This window comes from Cydia fagiglandana, chromosome 6, assembly GCF_963556715.1.
Source record: "Cydia fagiglandana chromosome 6, ilCydFagi1.1, whole genome shotgun sequence".
Lineage (NCBI taxonomy): Eukaryota > Metazoa > Arthropoda > Insecta > Lepidoptera > Tortricidae > Cydia > Cydia fagiglandana.
The window spans coordinates 3,480,052-3,496,439 of record NC_085937.1 but is presented as its reverse complement, the minus strand read 5'-3'; the positions used below and the strand labels follow the sequence as shown (position 1 = coordinate 3,496,439).

Sequence of the window (16,388 nt, the reverse complement as noted above, 5' to 3'; positions counted from 1 at the left end):
GGCCACTCCAAGGGACGCAATTATGCGTTAGAGGGAGCAAGTGATATTGCTATCTCATTCTACCGCATGGCTGCGTCCCTTGGAGTGACCGGCGTTGGCCCATCGTGTAGAGGAGCCATAAGCCGCATTTACATTTGTCTGTCGTGGTGTGTTGTGATGCTCTCTGTCGTGATGGCATACTGTTCACATCTATATGACGTGCACTGAGAGAAAAGGATAACAAAAACACACTTAGAATTACAAAAATAAACTTAATCCGGGGACAAGGAGAGTCAACTAATAGGAACAAATTGACTTTTGCAATTTCTATTAGTTCTTGCATTTCTATTATCTGTTTGTTGAAATTAGATTTAGGATTACTGAGCTGTTTGTAGAAATAAATAAACTTTACAGAAATAGTGAAACGTCTATAATTACATATTACTAAACTTCATTTTTTCCCCCAGTACAGAACTGTTTTTTAATTCCTGGTTTAGTTTACTAATGATTTTTCTCTCAGTGTGTTATGACGCATTTTTTATCAGTTCCTTCTTGGCTATCGGAGAGTTCACACTCCTCGTCCATACTTGATGCGGCTCTGACACGTCACAACACAACACTGGCGCGTGCACACTAGTCTGATGCGCTGTGTCGTGTCGCTGCACCGCCCCCCGCACCTCACCCGTCCTGACGCGGACCGGGATCGCTTGTGATGCGACACAACACAAGCCATCACAACAGACGATATCAGAGAAATGTGAACGCAACCATATTAAATGTGTGAAACCGATACCGTTCTGATGCATCACAAGATCACAACACAACACGACAGACAAATGTGAACCCGGCTATATACCTTTGCAACTTTGGAGTATCAAAAAACACTAAAAAGAAAGAGAGAGAAGAAGGAAGAGTTTGAGTGAGTCTACTGTAGTTGTAAGGACGGTATTCAACCTGTACAATTTCTTGGTCCAATGTAATTGCGTCTCACTCTGTCAATAAGCAAAATGTGAGACGCAAGAAATTGGACAGGTGGAATATCATCCTAAGCATTGTCATAGGTCATATGGTTGAAGACCTTACGGTCAGAGCTATCTAACCCTATGTCGTTAGGTCCGTGGTCTAGCCTAGCCTAGCGGCAGAACAAGGGATTTCAAGGAGAGTGTAAAGAATTCTAGATTCTAGATGGCACCACGCCACCATCACGCCGTTACGCCACGCCACACGCTAGCATCACGTCCAGCAGGTTGGCGCGCGCCTGGACAGGGTACATGCAGTCATTTATAGGTACCGTGTATCCAACTTCCAACAATAAAATAGTTATTTGTTTTACACGGGGGCAAAGTTGTTGTTTAACCGCTCGTGCTAATATTGATACCCGAGCAAGCGAAAGATTCCAAAATTGAACCACGAGCGTAGCGAGTGGTTCGAAAATGGAATCTTGAGCGTTGTGAGGGTTTCAAAGCACGAGGGTTAAACAAAATTTGCCCCGAGTGAAACACAAAAATTTTCACCACACCAACCCGAAGCAAATACCAAATGTAAAATCAAACAATCAATCAAACAAAATCAAACCAAATCAAATCCAAATGATTGTTATTAAATATTTATCATCCAAACTCATCGTCAATAAAATTCTACCAGCAAACATAATAAAACAACTCAAAATTTGCATTTGATTACTTTGCCTCACATGTTAATAAAATGCAACTTTGCTATCCGTTTTTGAAGTGCAAAGTAAGCCTTTCCGAGCTGGTGTGGTGAAAAAAAAACATACAACTGAATGAGGGTTTCCGCAATCGAGTTTTTCACTAGATGACAGCACCGTGGCGAGAGGTCTAGCTAGCTGTCCATATAATCCACCAATCATGTTCAGCCATGTTTTTTATTGGTGGATTTTGACAACGGCTGTCAAAAAGACCTCTCGTCACGGTGCTGCCATCTAGTGAAAATCTCGATCGCGGAAACCCTCATTATAAATTGTTCGAAGTTGGACTACTAGGTCTAAAAGTCACCTTCGCTATACTGTGGCCTGGAGTACAGGGCTATAACCGCGAAAATCGAAGTTCGCAAATTGCGGGGATTTTTGTCTGTCACTCTAATTACGCCTTCGTTGGAGTAAAAGAGAAAGATCCCCGCAATTTGCGAATTTCGGTTTTCGCGGTAGCCGCTCAGACAACTGATATTCAATATCGGAGATAGTATTAGAGCCCGTGTAAGGTCTTAGAAGGCATGTTTGAGGCTGACTACTTATTTGTTGAATAAGCTTGGATAGGTGCGTCTAAACTGGTCATGACCGGCTAGACCAGCGGTTCTCAAACTTTTTTTGGCGACGGAACCCTTTCGGCAAGCGAAATATTTGACGGAACCCCAAATTAAAAATGTTCGTGCATCACTGTGGTGGACCAGATATACCTATAGAAGAGCTGGTTTTTTTTATTATTATTACAAGTATATTTTCGCGGAACCCCAACAGAGGCTTTGCGGAACCCTAGGGTTCCGCGGAACACACTTTGAGAATGGCTGGGCTAGACAAACTGGCTTGGGAATTGGGAGAAAATGGGAAATATGCAATTTTAATATTCTATTTACTCACATTGTTAACAGGTGATGTATAAACTTTCGCTGAATATTTGTTCAAAAAGAATAAACCAGCAAGCCTTAGCGTACGTTATTATTGAATGAAATGATAAGCGTTATTAGGTCTAACACAACAATTTTATCATTAATTGTAAAAACATTCACTTTATTTATAAATGTCGTTGTTTTAATTATAAAGATATTACAATTGTTATCAATCAGTCGTTTTGATAGTCAAGATAGATAAAATAGGTACGCATTATAGGATGACGTATCCTACCTATTAGGTATACTTAGTATGAATTATCTCAGATGATTTTTTCGATTTCGGGTGCTAATCCGTTAAACAAAAGCCTTTGTTTCTTTTAAGAGCGGTCTACAGCTCGTGCCAAAGCAACCATGTCGTTTAAAAAGCAACTATCGTGATAGTATTAAGGTTGAAATTCATATGACAGCTTGTTCAGAGAACAATTAGGGTGGTCTTGTTTTTTGAGATAACAAAAACGTGTTATCTACGAATGGGCTGATTCAAGAATTTGAACCATGTAATTAGAATGGTAAATTTGCTTTTTGAATGGGTTTGTTTCCGTTACTTACGTCGGGGCTATTAGCAGTAAGCATTGTAACCACTGCATAAAGGAAACAATATATGTATTTTGTTTAACAGATTAGGGTCCGAGCCCGAAAAATTCCCCTGAGATTATTCATACTATACCTATATGAAATTAAACAATAATATTTACCTACGTCATATATTATCACCAATCAATCAACAAAGTATCATCGGATTCTTTCCACTCTGCTTAAAATCCCTTGCTATCTTGCTCGGACCGTAACGTTTTCAACCTATGACAATACCTACTTACTCAACAGTATCAATTTATAACTTTGCATTCATCATAACTGGAAATAAACTGTGTGGTCGTCTAAAATTTTGTACATAGATTTTAAGTTTATTCCACTAGGTCATAAATCCAATAATGTGACTATTTTCGTGGACTTGAGGCAATTTCGAGATGCATCGACACAAATCACTATAGAAGCAGTTTCTTGTTTCGTCCAAACTTTGTTTGAAATTTGATAAGAAAAGTTCGTGGTCTTACCTTAGGGTCGCTGAAGTCGATGTCCTTCTCAACATGGACCCAGCCGGTCGGCGCCCACAGAGCGCCATCTTTCTGCGCCTGCCCTCGGTCTTCACTCTTCACATCTGAGGCGCCCTCACTTTGACGGATCATTCTGAAAACAAATATCAAGCACATTATCGTTGAGACCTTCACATAGTCTTAAAACCAAACTACAAATGTTGAAGAACTATTTCTCTAACCCTTTGATGCTAGTGACTCAATTTTTTTGATGCAATGCAGTTTATAATAATAGGACTAACCTGTTCAGTTCTTCAATGACGTCCTTAGAAGTGGCAGCTTCATGGAAACTGAGCGTGTGCTCTTGCTTGACGATGATCGGCTCCGGCGCCGCCGCCACGCCTTTCTTCTCCACCACGGGGATCTTCGACCTTCGCGGCGAGGACGGCGGCCTCTTCCCGCCCAGCAACATCGGTATACGACTCTTCTCTTTAGGCCTCTCCCTCTCCTTATTACTTACTATCACAGTTTCGGCAGTGGAAGTGCTCGTCGTATTCGATTCCGTCATCTGAGGCGAGCTCGTTTCGGGAGATGAATTCTCCTCCTCCTCGGGAACGGTAACTAAAGCTCCCGTGCTCCGCCTACAAGCGCTCAGCACTTCCTCGACTAAAGACACTTCGGTCTCGCCGTTGGCGAAGGGGAAGCTCGATGATTTTATAAGACACGTATCTAGTTCTGGCCTCTCGCTCAAACCTTGCTTTAACAATATTTTTACAGCAGTCTCTTTGAAATCCTCCGGTCGACTAGAATCGATATCACACCTCTCCTCGAACTTTTCAGACATGTCTAAATCTGTTATTTTACTTAGGTCATTCGTTCTATTGATTTCATTCTTCCGTTGTACTTTTAAAAGATGATGCTCGTCTAATTCATTTTCATCGTTGTCGGTTCGTGTAAATTCGTCGTAGTAGTCCTCTGATTCTACGTAAGGACCCTCACGTTCAATGAAACGTGGAGTAGACCTTGGCTCGGATACGGTATCACAAAATTGGATTCTCGGCCTCTCGGGAAGGACGTCACAGGAGTCGTTCTCTGAGAAGCTGCTAAAAGAGTCTGGTCGAGGACGGTCTTCTGAAACTTCACTTCTCGGCCCTATTGATTCGTCATCGAAATCGGCCGCCGCGTAGGGAGGTGGTAGTTCTCTTATTTCAGATACGGGTCTTGAAGACATTGAATCAGATTCCTCTCTATCCCGGCAATACTTTTGCTGTTCTGCGATGAAATTAAGTACATTTTGAAGCGCTTGCTCACGATCTTGCAATGCCATCGCTTGAACATCGTGAAACCGTAAATGGTTATTGCCGTCAGCTGTCGGTAAACCTCTTGAGGAATTTGATGCTAAGCTTTTCGTGCTCTCATATTTAACTAGCCTATAAAAGTCCCGGGTGAAATCAAGCCCTACGTTTGCGCAGTCACCATCCTCACTCAGCGCTGTGCTTGATCGTTTGTCTGGAGCGTCCGATGCACTAGACCACGAGCCACCAGGTGAATGAGTTCTGGAACATTCCCACCGCTTTTCTGATGTTTCTAAGTCTTCTCCTATTCTACACTCGTCAATTTCGATTGTCGCGAAACCACAGTCGTTCCATAGACAATCTCCTACGTCTTCCTCGAGTTCTAAAGCGTCATCTTCTCTTATACTCGGTAGTGTCGATAGCGAAATTTGCCCAGGAGTTGTTATTTCAGCGAATGGAGATTGTCTGTCTCTGAGATCCTCACATGATAGTGATAAGCTCCAATCTTCTAATTCCGCTCTGTCGTACTCAAGCTCGCCTATATCTCGATGTCGCTGTTGTAAGGCTGACCTGGCATCGTCTAACTCGAGCCAATGTTGAACATAGTCAGCATCGTACTGCGAGCCATCTGCGCGCTCATCTGCCGTACTTCCCCATGAGACTCTTTCTGAACTCGTTGTGGATACAATTGCTGGTCGTCTTAGTGGTCTCTCTGGGCCTGGGTTTAGATCTAAAACTAACATGCCTGAACTAGGCGTTGGGCTATCTAGACAACTCGTCGGGCATGTTGTCCCAGCGAGTAGTTTCAGACAGAGATGGGAATCGGAGAAACTTCTCACAACGTGTTGAAAGGGCAAGACTGGTCGTGAGGGAGGGTAGCTTCCTCGAACTCCAGCGAACGCTACACCGATTGGAAAATAGATATAATCCGCATCGGTTCCTAGTAGCCTGGCGTGCCGGCGAGATTCTCTGGGGTTTATGGATACTATTGTTTGATTATCTGTTTCATCAGATGCTTCGTTAAGGTCGGGTAGGGCTCTGTCCGCCGCATGGTCACTTTGCCTTGACGCGTCGGCTTGAACATCGCTGGACATTGTGGAGTAGCCCTCATCTTTGGCGCCGCTTTCTGGAGACTCTGCACCTGCTTCGCCAGTCTCACAATTTTCTTCTTCAGTCACCTTGTCTCCGGCTCCATCTGAAATATGTGCGAAATAATTGTTATTGACCACTATAAAATTCTTCAGAACTACCTATTTGACTCATACTGGTATACTACCTCTAACAGGATCTGAACAGGCTTGCGGCATGTTAAGGCTTAACGTGGCGGGTCGTGGTGGCGCCGCCCAAAGCGTTGGGTCCACCGCAGACAATGCTCGGGCCAGGTTAGCAGGGGTCACCTCCAAGCCCTAAAGACACAAGAAAAAATAGCTATAAGGGGAAACCGTCCAAAGGTTAATGAAACAATCCGCAATTTTATGAGCTATTGAATTAAAAAACATCTGAAATTGCTGTGAATTCATGCATTACGTCGGTTTGCATAAGGTATCGTCTCAAGTCCGAATATGTTACTGTTCGTTTTCTGTCGATCCAACTGGCTCCCGCAACTTCATTAGATCAGTTCACCTCACCAAAACCCCATAATATCTGTACTGCGTTTTCTTTTCGTTGTTATACATGTATACTTCTAGTTTATTACTCAATCGTCTATCAGTTCAGTTTACCTTCAGTTCAGTCCAGATGTCCGCCAGTATTTGATGCCGTCGTTTGTCGTCGTGGCAGAGCGCGGGCGCGGGGCCAGGCGGAGGGGGCGGCGGGGAGTCGCGGAACGAGATCAACGAGCCGCAGGAGCCGACGTCCACGAGGTGCACTGGAATTTGGAGAAGATTGAGGTTAAAAAAGTTTTTTGGTGAGGTCTTGCTCTCCGATGAAGCTGCCTACAGCATCAAATTAAGACATAGGCTTAAAAGAGTGAATTCATGATCCTCAGGAAACAGGACTTGTTGATTCATGATTCCATCGGTACAATTTGTTTGGCTCTAGGCTCTAGCAGCGCATCTTCCTTCTCGTGCTCACCTTGCAGGTCCCCGGCTGGCGTGAGTGGGGTGTGCAGGGTGGCAGTGGCAGGTGTGGGTCACGGGGCGAAGCGTAGCTGACGGACTAACTGCGCGCTCAGCGCTCGGTTCTGTTATCTCGCTCTCACCTTGCAGGTCCCTGGCGGGCGTGAGCGGGGTGTGCGGAGTGGCGGGCGAGGGCCGCGGGACGGGGCGTAACTGACGGACTAACAGCGCGCTCAGCGCTCGGTTCTGAGCTTCCAGCTCTCGGACGCGTGCTCGTGCGCATCCCAGCTCTTCGCGTACGCTCTGGAAATTAAGGAAGTATTTGGTTAGTGTGGAGTAAGCTTTAAGGGCTAAAAGTTACCACCACAGAAAGTTACAAGCACGAATTTCTCTCAAAATACAAGACGGTTTAGGCAGGCCGCACTATAACTCATTGCGACTTGGCGCCTTCACAAACATCTTTGAACTTCTTCGCAGCTTTAATCAAGTTTTCTTACGATGTTTTTCCTACAATACCAACTGGTAAAATTCAAATGAAATCTAAGTTTGAGGTAAGGTTTGAATAATTACAACGTGGCGTACCAAGTATCAATTCAATTCAAGAATAGATAATTGAATAATTTTACGGTTTAGACTCACTGATGCGCGATACACGGCCGTCGTGAACGCTGCTCGCACTGTTAGTGCTTGAGAAAGGAGATCTAGGCTCTGCGACACATGTCGCGCGAGTGACTAAAAACAAGTGAGTCTAAACCGTAAAATTATTCAAGAATAGATAATTTTTAGTGTTTCGTACAATAGTTAGTTCACGGCGCACTTATGGGATTACTTCGGTTTTGCAAAACGGTATTTTTTTTCTTTAAGCATCTATTAATCTGTATAATATGAAAATTATAAATAGACTACAGCAAGAAATGATTATTTCTGTCCTTGGCAGTTCTTAAGCTACGTCACCATTAAGTGGGTATATAAAAAAGCCATTATTCCCTTTAGAACCTTAAACCGTATAATTGACCCATCAGCGCAGAAACCAGAACCAAACGCTCAAAAATTTCAATAAGAATAACGTTTGCCAAGTAAAGAGGCTATTTCGTGAATTTATATAAAGCCTTAATCAGAATTTTGCACTGAACGATATCAATTACGAGATCGTTTCGACCCCACTCTGGGATCGTCAGACATCTTCAAAATAAACGCGTATATTTTAATTACGCTTCATTAGTTAAATTAAATTCAAGTATAAGTAATTGACAAGCGGTAATTAGAAGGGGAGGGGAGATGCAGATAGCGAGATGGCAACAAGACATTGCTTTCAGTGTTGCCAACTTAAAATTCGAAAACATGGCCCCTTAGAGTTTGTTTAGAGATTTCCAAACTTTGTTAAATTAGTTTAAACGTTAATTAAAGGCGTATGAGTTTAACTAAGATGGTTGAAATATAATATTTTAGAAGCCGCCAAAAGATAATTATAATTACGGAAGACTCCGAATTTAGACGGCTTCGCGTCATTAGCAGGAATTTCAAGACGTCAGCCATATTAAATAACATGCTTTCACGTCTTTTAAAGTAAGCACCTCAAAAATACGTGTGTACTAAGTGCATAAAAGGGAAAACAAATTAAAAACAGTAATTTTTTTGTTATGTAAAAAGGTCTCTTTTACTTATTAACACTAATGATTAAAACGGCTAGAGTGGGACCAAGATAAGTCTGCAGCGAATTTGATAGCACAGAGCGTAGAAGTGTAATCTCAAACGTCAAATGTATGAAATAATGATGTTTAAAATAACACTTCCACCCTCTGTGCTAACAAACTCGCTGCAGACTTATCTTGGTCCGAGTCTAAATATCCTCCATGCATAGGTACCTAGAGTTTTTTACGGAATGGTCAGGATGTCAACATTTCTGTTACTCTCGACTATAATAATTAATAATATATTAATATTTTATAGAACCTCTTCGGGACATGTAGAAAACCTACACTGAAAAAACTTTATTGAATTCAATTCCGCATTGGGCTAGCGTGGGGACTATAGTCCAAACCCTCTCGTGCTTGAGAGGAGGCCTTTATTATTATTATTGAATTCAAATCATTCGAATACCGGGTCACTAGGTATTAGGTTAATCGCGCCCCACCTGTGAAATTTCGATAAGCAAAGACAATGATTAATAACTATGAGTAAGTATCACAATTCCTCTCATCACAACATTATACCGCCATTTGACTCATTATATCTCCAGAATATAATCAACGTCACCCAGCTTATGATTTGATTGATCATCCCCTGAGTTTATTGATAATATAATGGGCTTGATATGCAGATGTTAGGGCGCCATGTGTGGAACGTCTTAAGGAATTATCTTAAGTAATAATTAGAGGGTCGAGATGAAAGCCTGTCTGCGTTATTGGGTTTCAGCTAAATTAGGTGGAAAGGAAATTGACATGATGGTGTTGATTACAGGTAGGAAATTGTGAGTGAAATTAGATAGGCAATAAACAAAGTGCAACAATAATAAAAAAGCGCGATTTCGACATTGGCCCCATAATAAAAGTTGTTCAGTATGACCTATAAAGTAACTACGCAGAGTATGAACGGTGGTTAAAATTAATTAGGATTCACCCTGTATAATCAGGCATGACAAAATGTATAAAACATTTGTTAAAGGAGCATTCCACGGGCTGTCCCGTACAAACGCATTTTGTTTCCTGCGTTTTTTTGGGCATTTAAAGCAGGCGATTATTGTTCTCTGCATATTTTTGACCATTTGTCATAGAAAAGGAAACTCTTATACCTGCAAATCTTCAGAAAATACGCGTTTGTACGGGACAAACGGTAGACAATTTCATGGAATGCTCCTAAAGGTTCGTGGATTAAAGTGTTATTTTGAGAAAGTTAGTCAAAGGGAATAAAAATAAAAGGAACGTAAAGCGAGTACCATTAATACTCGCTCAATCTCAATGTAAAAGTTACTTCACAAAAGTTAAACGTTCCCACAGAGAACACCTGTTAAACTTTCAAAAACAATCAAATGAACGCAGCCGTTCCGTGCACCCGGCGCCATCTTTGTGAAGTTCGCGCCAAAACTAAAACAACATGGCGGACACTCGCAAACTGTGGATTTAAACGCAAACACTCGCATTATCGGCCAGATTACGTCCAGATTACTGCGGGCCAGGCTTTGGAAATTATTACGGTAACAGCTAAAACCGGGGTGTCCCATTTCGGGCGATTTATGTGCGAATGTAGCCGCATAATCCGCGACGGCGAAACAGGTCGACTATAATTATGAGAAAACAATTTCTGGGATGCATCTTAATGCTTTTACTGGATTAAGAGACACAGAAATTGGGCCGAATTGTGTGAAATATTTGGGTGCGATTAGGCGGGTTTGTTTTTAGCGAATTAATTTCAAGGATTTGTTTTGGGTAAACGACGTGCGGTAGGATTTTCATGCAATATAGCGGGTAAGCAAGCTTTAACCAACTGACCTTATATTTGTTGTACTTTGTAGATTCCGGGATTGTCCTAAAGTACACATTATTTGTTTTGATAGACGACTTTCTAAAACACCATCGAGCATCTTTTTAACTTTTATCTTTTTTAATACACTTACACTTTATGCCCAAACTCACCCTTGCTGTATCACCGTTCCTTTCGACCATACCTTCTTGATTTCTGCTTATTTTACACTCCCATTCTTTCTGTTGGCAACACTTGAATGAGAAAGGCTTAGAACATCGTCGAAGGCATCGAAGCACTCTATACATGTTGCCGTACCTTTTGTGACAATAATGCTCTGACCACCTGCTGCGCGACGTCGTCGAGCCGTCGCTCATGCTCCCCCCCCCCCGCCCGCCGCCAGCTTCGTGCGCAGGCGCTCGTTCTCCGCCGTCAGCGGAGACAGCTGGCTCTGGTTCGCCGCTGAAGCCTACCACCAGTTTTAAAGCACACTATGCATGTTGCAGTACCTTTTGTGACAGTAATGCTCGGACCACCAGCTGCGCGACGTCGTCGAGCCGTCGCTCATGCTCTCCCCCGCCCGTCTCCAGCTGCGTGCGCAGGCGCTCGTTCTCCGCCGTCAGCGCAGACAGCTGGCTCTGGTAGTGCGCCGCTGAAGCCTACCACCAGTTCTAAAGCACACTATACATGTTGCTGTACCTTTTGTGATAGTAATGCTCGGACCACCTGCTGCGCGACGTCGTCGAGCCGTCGCTCATGCTCCCCCCCGCCCGCCTCCAGCTGCGTGCGCAGGCGCTCGTTCTCCGCCGTCAGCGCAGACAGCTGGCTCTGGTAGTGCGCCGCTGAAGCCTGAAAGGAAGCCATGCTAAAGCTCTTGCCGATCATAAGGCCCAGTTTCAACTGGAAATTTTGGAAGTTTGATAGCGAATTTTGCAAGAGACTGTTTTACTTGCTTGGTGGGTATAACTTAAGTACTTTAAGCAAATTTGGTATATTGTTGATGTCTGAAATACACCCATGCTACAGCTCTTGCTGCTCCAGTTTCAAAACCTAGTTTTAACTGCAAATTTAGACATTTTTAATCATTTGCATGACTAAACCTAAAGCAACTTCCATATACTACAATTCCTCGATCACATAATTTTTAAAACTTAAAAATTTTGTTTCATTGCATTCGTACTCGTATTCATCGGAATGTTCACAATCTTGCGTATTATTCGTTGCATTAACTAAGGCGAACAGTTGTTAGAAATAATAACATATATGATAATGATTAATGCAAACTATTTAGAGTACATATATTCAAAATATATTCCAAACACATCTAATCAACCTCGCGTCCTCCCGTTAGTTAACTCCCGGAAACCAATTTAAGCGACATGGCCCGCAAATGAAGCTTCATATTTAGTCGTCACGGCTTCACTCACCGGCCCATTATCATTTAAAAAACACCCCGAAACTCCCATCATTCGCACTCTTAATTAAGCCGCCCACAGTTACTAAAATAAACAAACCAGTTTTATTTGAACTCCCGCGTTCCAATCGACCAACAGTTAAGCCGATTCTGAGTAAAGAATTTGTTAAGGTTTCCATTATGTTTTGATACGACTTTAACAATCGCTTTATACGCTGATTGATACCGGCGCGCGCTCGTGATAGCTCGCGCAGTCAATGACATGACTGGCATTTCGCATTGGTGCGCGTGAGATGCACTGCGAGCATTAAACTATTTTACTAACGTATACAATCAGTATTTTGCGCCATGAGTTGATATTGCTTTAACAACAAACCATAGAAGCGGAGGCTAAGGATGGCTTCTCTATAGTAATAAGTAATAAATCTCAATGACTGCGAGCCGTGTCAAGATAGTATCATAACAAGATCAAAACCAATAACAAATGATAAAATTAGAATCAGCCTCAACATCAGGAATGAGTTTTCCATTCATAGTTGAAGGTCTATGGTGTGCCACGACAAAATTGCCAATATAATGCTGCGGTTTAATTGGCTAATTTAGTCTTTGGTGCGTCGAGATAGGGTCGCGGTTGACAGCATTATTTATAGTATGCGCCTTTCATTGGGGTGAGACACAAAGAGTCTGTTTGTCTGTTTGCGCGCCCGTCTGTCTGAAATAACATGCGGTTGATACAAGAGGAAGGCTTGAACGCTGCTAATTTGGAGTTTTATTCCAGATCTGTGTTTGGTTTAGAAATGGTTTGTTTTTGAGGATATAGTAAAAAGACCCTCTGTCTATTTAACGGAGATAAACAATGGTTTTGTCAATTCAGGCGCTCTTTTCCTTTATTTTAATTCCGCAGGCATTTTGCAGGTTGTTTTGGATGTTAAAAAAGAAGCGTTGTGAAGAGCAATCAATAAGAACCTTTGATGTATTTACCGTAATAGTAGACAACATAACACAGTAAATATTTACTCGAATTCGCACTACTATAATATATATTATTACACAGGTTACTAATGGAAAAATGAAATGATTTTTGTTTTGAAAGAGTAATGACTATTATTTTTGGTTTGACGCTGTCATTTTGCAAGAACATTTCTATCAGAAAGGTTTATTAAAAAAAAGTTAGCAACCATAGACAAACATGTAATTACAGTTGCGGACAAAAATAGGAGCCGCGAACTGAATTTAATCAAATTTTAAATTAACGCAGGAATTTTACCGTTGCAGTGAATTTATAAAATTTAATTTATATTTGGAATTCGTGACCGCAGCTGTAGCAGCTAATTAAACTGAATCCCCGTACTGTAATTGCTTTTCCATCAATGACAGAAAATAACTTGAAATCGAAAAGTACTTTAAAAGCTTTAAAGCTATAAATCGCCGTATTAACCTTTGCAGTTCCGCTTTTAATACGTTACAATTAAGTCTATATTTAAATTAATTTTTACTTTGATCTGGGCTCTCTGTTTAAAGGTGAATGGAGTTTGGTGGGGTTTCACGTTAAGGTTTAATGAATGGGAATTACTCGTATAAAAGGAATTTCACTCGTAGTGAGTTCATTATGTAAAAAGTTTAGGTAAATAAGGTAATGAAAGTCTATAATAATATAGACTTACAGTAGGTACCTTACATTACCTTATTTACACTTTTAAATAAGTAATGTACCTAACTGCAAGGAAAGAGTTTAAGTAGGTAAAGTCTGTCTGTATAAACCAAAAAAGGAAATGAATTAAAAGTTGCAAGTCGCAATATGTTGAGCTGTGTCCAAATATTTGCTTTATCCTTGAAACCACAGACATGACGGGACGGAGCAATTAATTTAAAAGGTTCGTCATTGGAGATTTTTATGTATTTTTGCAACGATCAAGAACTTAAAAATCCACTTCTTAATAAGATTGACTAAATATAGTACTTAAAGTAAACTACACGTATTTTTTAATTAAACTTCTGCAATTGTTATTTTAAAGACCTCTGTAAACTCGGCATAAAAAACGTATTTAACGCTGATTAACAAAGAAATTGCGTAATAAACCCTGGTTTACCAGCAGACGTATAACTGCAGCGGTCTTTAAATTCTACACCTGCTGGTAGTAATAACTGGCTTATTAAATCCCGAACGAGTAATGTACATGACCATTCTGAATAAATGCATTACCTGTCATTAGTTTCACACCAGCAACGGCCTAATGCCGCAGTTAATAAAATCGGCCCGTTTTCTGACTCCCTTAGTTAAAGTAACTGTACAATATTAATATTTATTACAGTAGTTAGTCTATTGTAGATAGTTGCAACATCGCCAGGGAATTAAAGCTTAATACTAATAAAATTCTGGCTGGATGAATTGGCAAACGAAGCGGATCCACCACCGAGTTAAAGGTAAACAAGTACGTGAGGTCTAAGTAAGTACAGTATAGATACAAAATGGTTGATAAAAGCAGATATATCCTGTGTTGTCTAGTATTACAATAATTTGGTGTAAAGTGTAATTTTGGAGGTTCATTGAAGAAACACGAAAAACCAAGGCACAACTAATGTTCACCAGGTTAAAAGTTTTTAATAATTTGGCTACCTGAATAAACTAAGAAATAACTATAATATGAGAGTATTTATACTGGTATATTTGATATTTGTGGTTAGACATTGCTCGACCCCTAGTGACCGTGTCGATTTATCAAATGTTGTTCTTTTGTCGTTGCCGGGCACGGCATCAGAGTTTGCATTTTTATGCTTTCTATGAATAAATGGGAATAGGAAATGAAATGACATTGAGTAAAAAGTTCGCAGGGACGTTTGTTAAGTTAAAAATATATGTTTTATTTACACGCTCACTTGAGCTCCATTTAGTAAGAAGCACTTTGTCACATTATGTTATACAAGTAGTAAGTAGAAGTATTAATAAATATAAAATGTTGTTATTATTTTGATTGAAAAAATATATTAAAATTGGCAGTTTGTTTTGTACGACGTCCGGTTAGTACGACGTAATATCAGCGGTCCCTTGGGTGTCGTTATAACCGGACTCTACTGTAGTTATAAAGTTAGATAACTAGACCAATTAATTATAGTATTTACATTCTAATAGTAATTATAAATTTATAATAATATATATATATAAGATTAACTTTAACCCGGAGCCTATTAGAAATTTAAATATTGGATTTGTTATTTATATCATACGAACCTGACATGACTCTCAGTGCACTGTATTCGAAAATTGACTCCACGAAATTCGTTACACGTATCTACTATAACCATTTATCCTCACACACATAATTGAATCACTGACGCAATTAACTATTACGACATGACGTTGCAGAATCCCATCGAATCAACACAAATGGCGCAAGTCAAGATTAATCCGAAAATAGTTTACAAAAGCCCTTTCAGCGCGGGTGGCGCCGCTGCGGCAATAACTGGAATTAAACGTGTATCATTAATCATGGCCTGGAGTGTAGAAACCTGTGCTTGTACGTCACTTATTGAAGACTTTATTACATTGTGTTAAAGACTATTTTTGATTAATTGAGGGATCGGATAAGTTGGTGGGCGTAGACATCATTAGCTTTGTTTGTAGCGACGTGTAGTAGAATGCTTTGATGAAAGCATTTGGTTCATTGGATTGACTGTTTGCGAATAGGTAGTTCGGTTGCTAATTAATTCGTAGTCATTATTTTGGCTTTTAATCACAGCCAAGGCGGGCTTAGGACGAAGACTGGAGTCCGAGCTGCTGATGATCGAGCGAAAATAATAATTTTGAAATAAAATGGCATCATTAATAACTTCTTAGGGTTCCGTACCCAAAGGGTAAAACGGGACCCTATTACTAAGACTTCGCTGTCCGTCCGTCCGTCCGTCCGTCCGTCCGTCCGTCTGTCACCAGGCTGTATCTCACGAACCGTGATAGCTAGACAGTTGAAATTTTCACAGATGATGTATTTCTGTTGCCGCTATAACAACAAATACTAAAAACAGAATAAAATAAAGATTTAAATGGGGCTCCCATACAACAAACGTGATTTTTGACCAAAGTTAAGCAACGTCGGGAGGGGTCAGTACTTGGATGGGTGACCGTTTTTTTTTGCTTCTTTTTTGTTTTTTTTTTGCATTATGGTACGGAACCCTTCGTGCGCGAGTCCGACTCGCACTTGCCCGGTTTTTTCGGTTTGTTATGTTACAAATAAACACTATTCTGTTGTTTGACGTATGTATGTCAATCTATCAAGTAGTATCTGTCATTGCGCATGTAAACAAAGATTTTTACAGTGAGTTTTCTTAGTAATAATAAGTACCTAATCGTATTGTGTGTTAGACTTTAGTGAGTGTTTGTGGACATTATTTAAACAACACATACGCGTACGTATCAAATGCTTTAATATCCGTATTCGGTATATTATATAACCCATAATATACATATGTATATTAGATATCCATATGCATTAATAGTTGAAGAGTAAGCGGTTAATACGCCTTCCAA

General features: G+C 40.7%; 1 protein-coding gene across 6 annotated transcripts in view; it reads right to left on the bottom strand.

The window, feature by feature from the left end:
* Positions 1-16,388, bottom strand: part of LOC134664971 (uncharacterized) — a 574,567-nt gene that overhangs the window by 7,361 nt on the left and 550,818 nt on the right. For 5 of the 6 annotated variants that reach the window (XM_063521718.1, XM_063521717.1, XM_063521720.1 and 2 more), the window contains 6 exons: positions 11,152-11,301; positions 7,137-7,296; positions 6,658-6,803; positions 6,213-6,342; positions 3,944-6,131; positions 3,663-3,795 (listed from right to left, as the gene is read on the bottom strand). In XM_063521718.1, coding sequence (XP_063377788.1) covers positions 3,663-3,795; positions 3,944-6,131; positions 6,213-6,342; positions 6,658-6,803; positions 7,137-7,296; positions 11,152-11,301 — 2,907 coding nt within the window. The remainder of the gene's footprint in view (positions 1-3,662; positions 3,796-3,943; positions 6,132-6,212; positions 6,343-6,657; positions 6,804-7,136; positions 7,297-11,151; positions 11,302-16,388) is intronic. The other variant, XM_063521719.1, reaches the window with a different exon arrangement.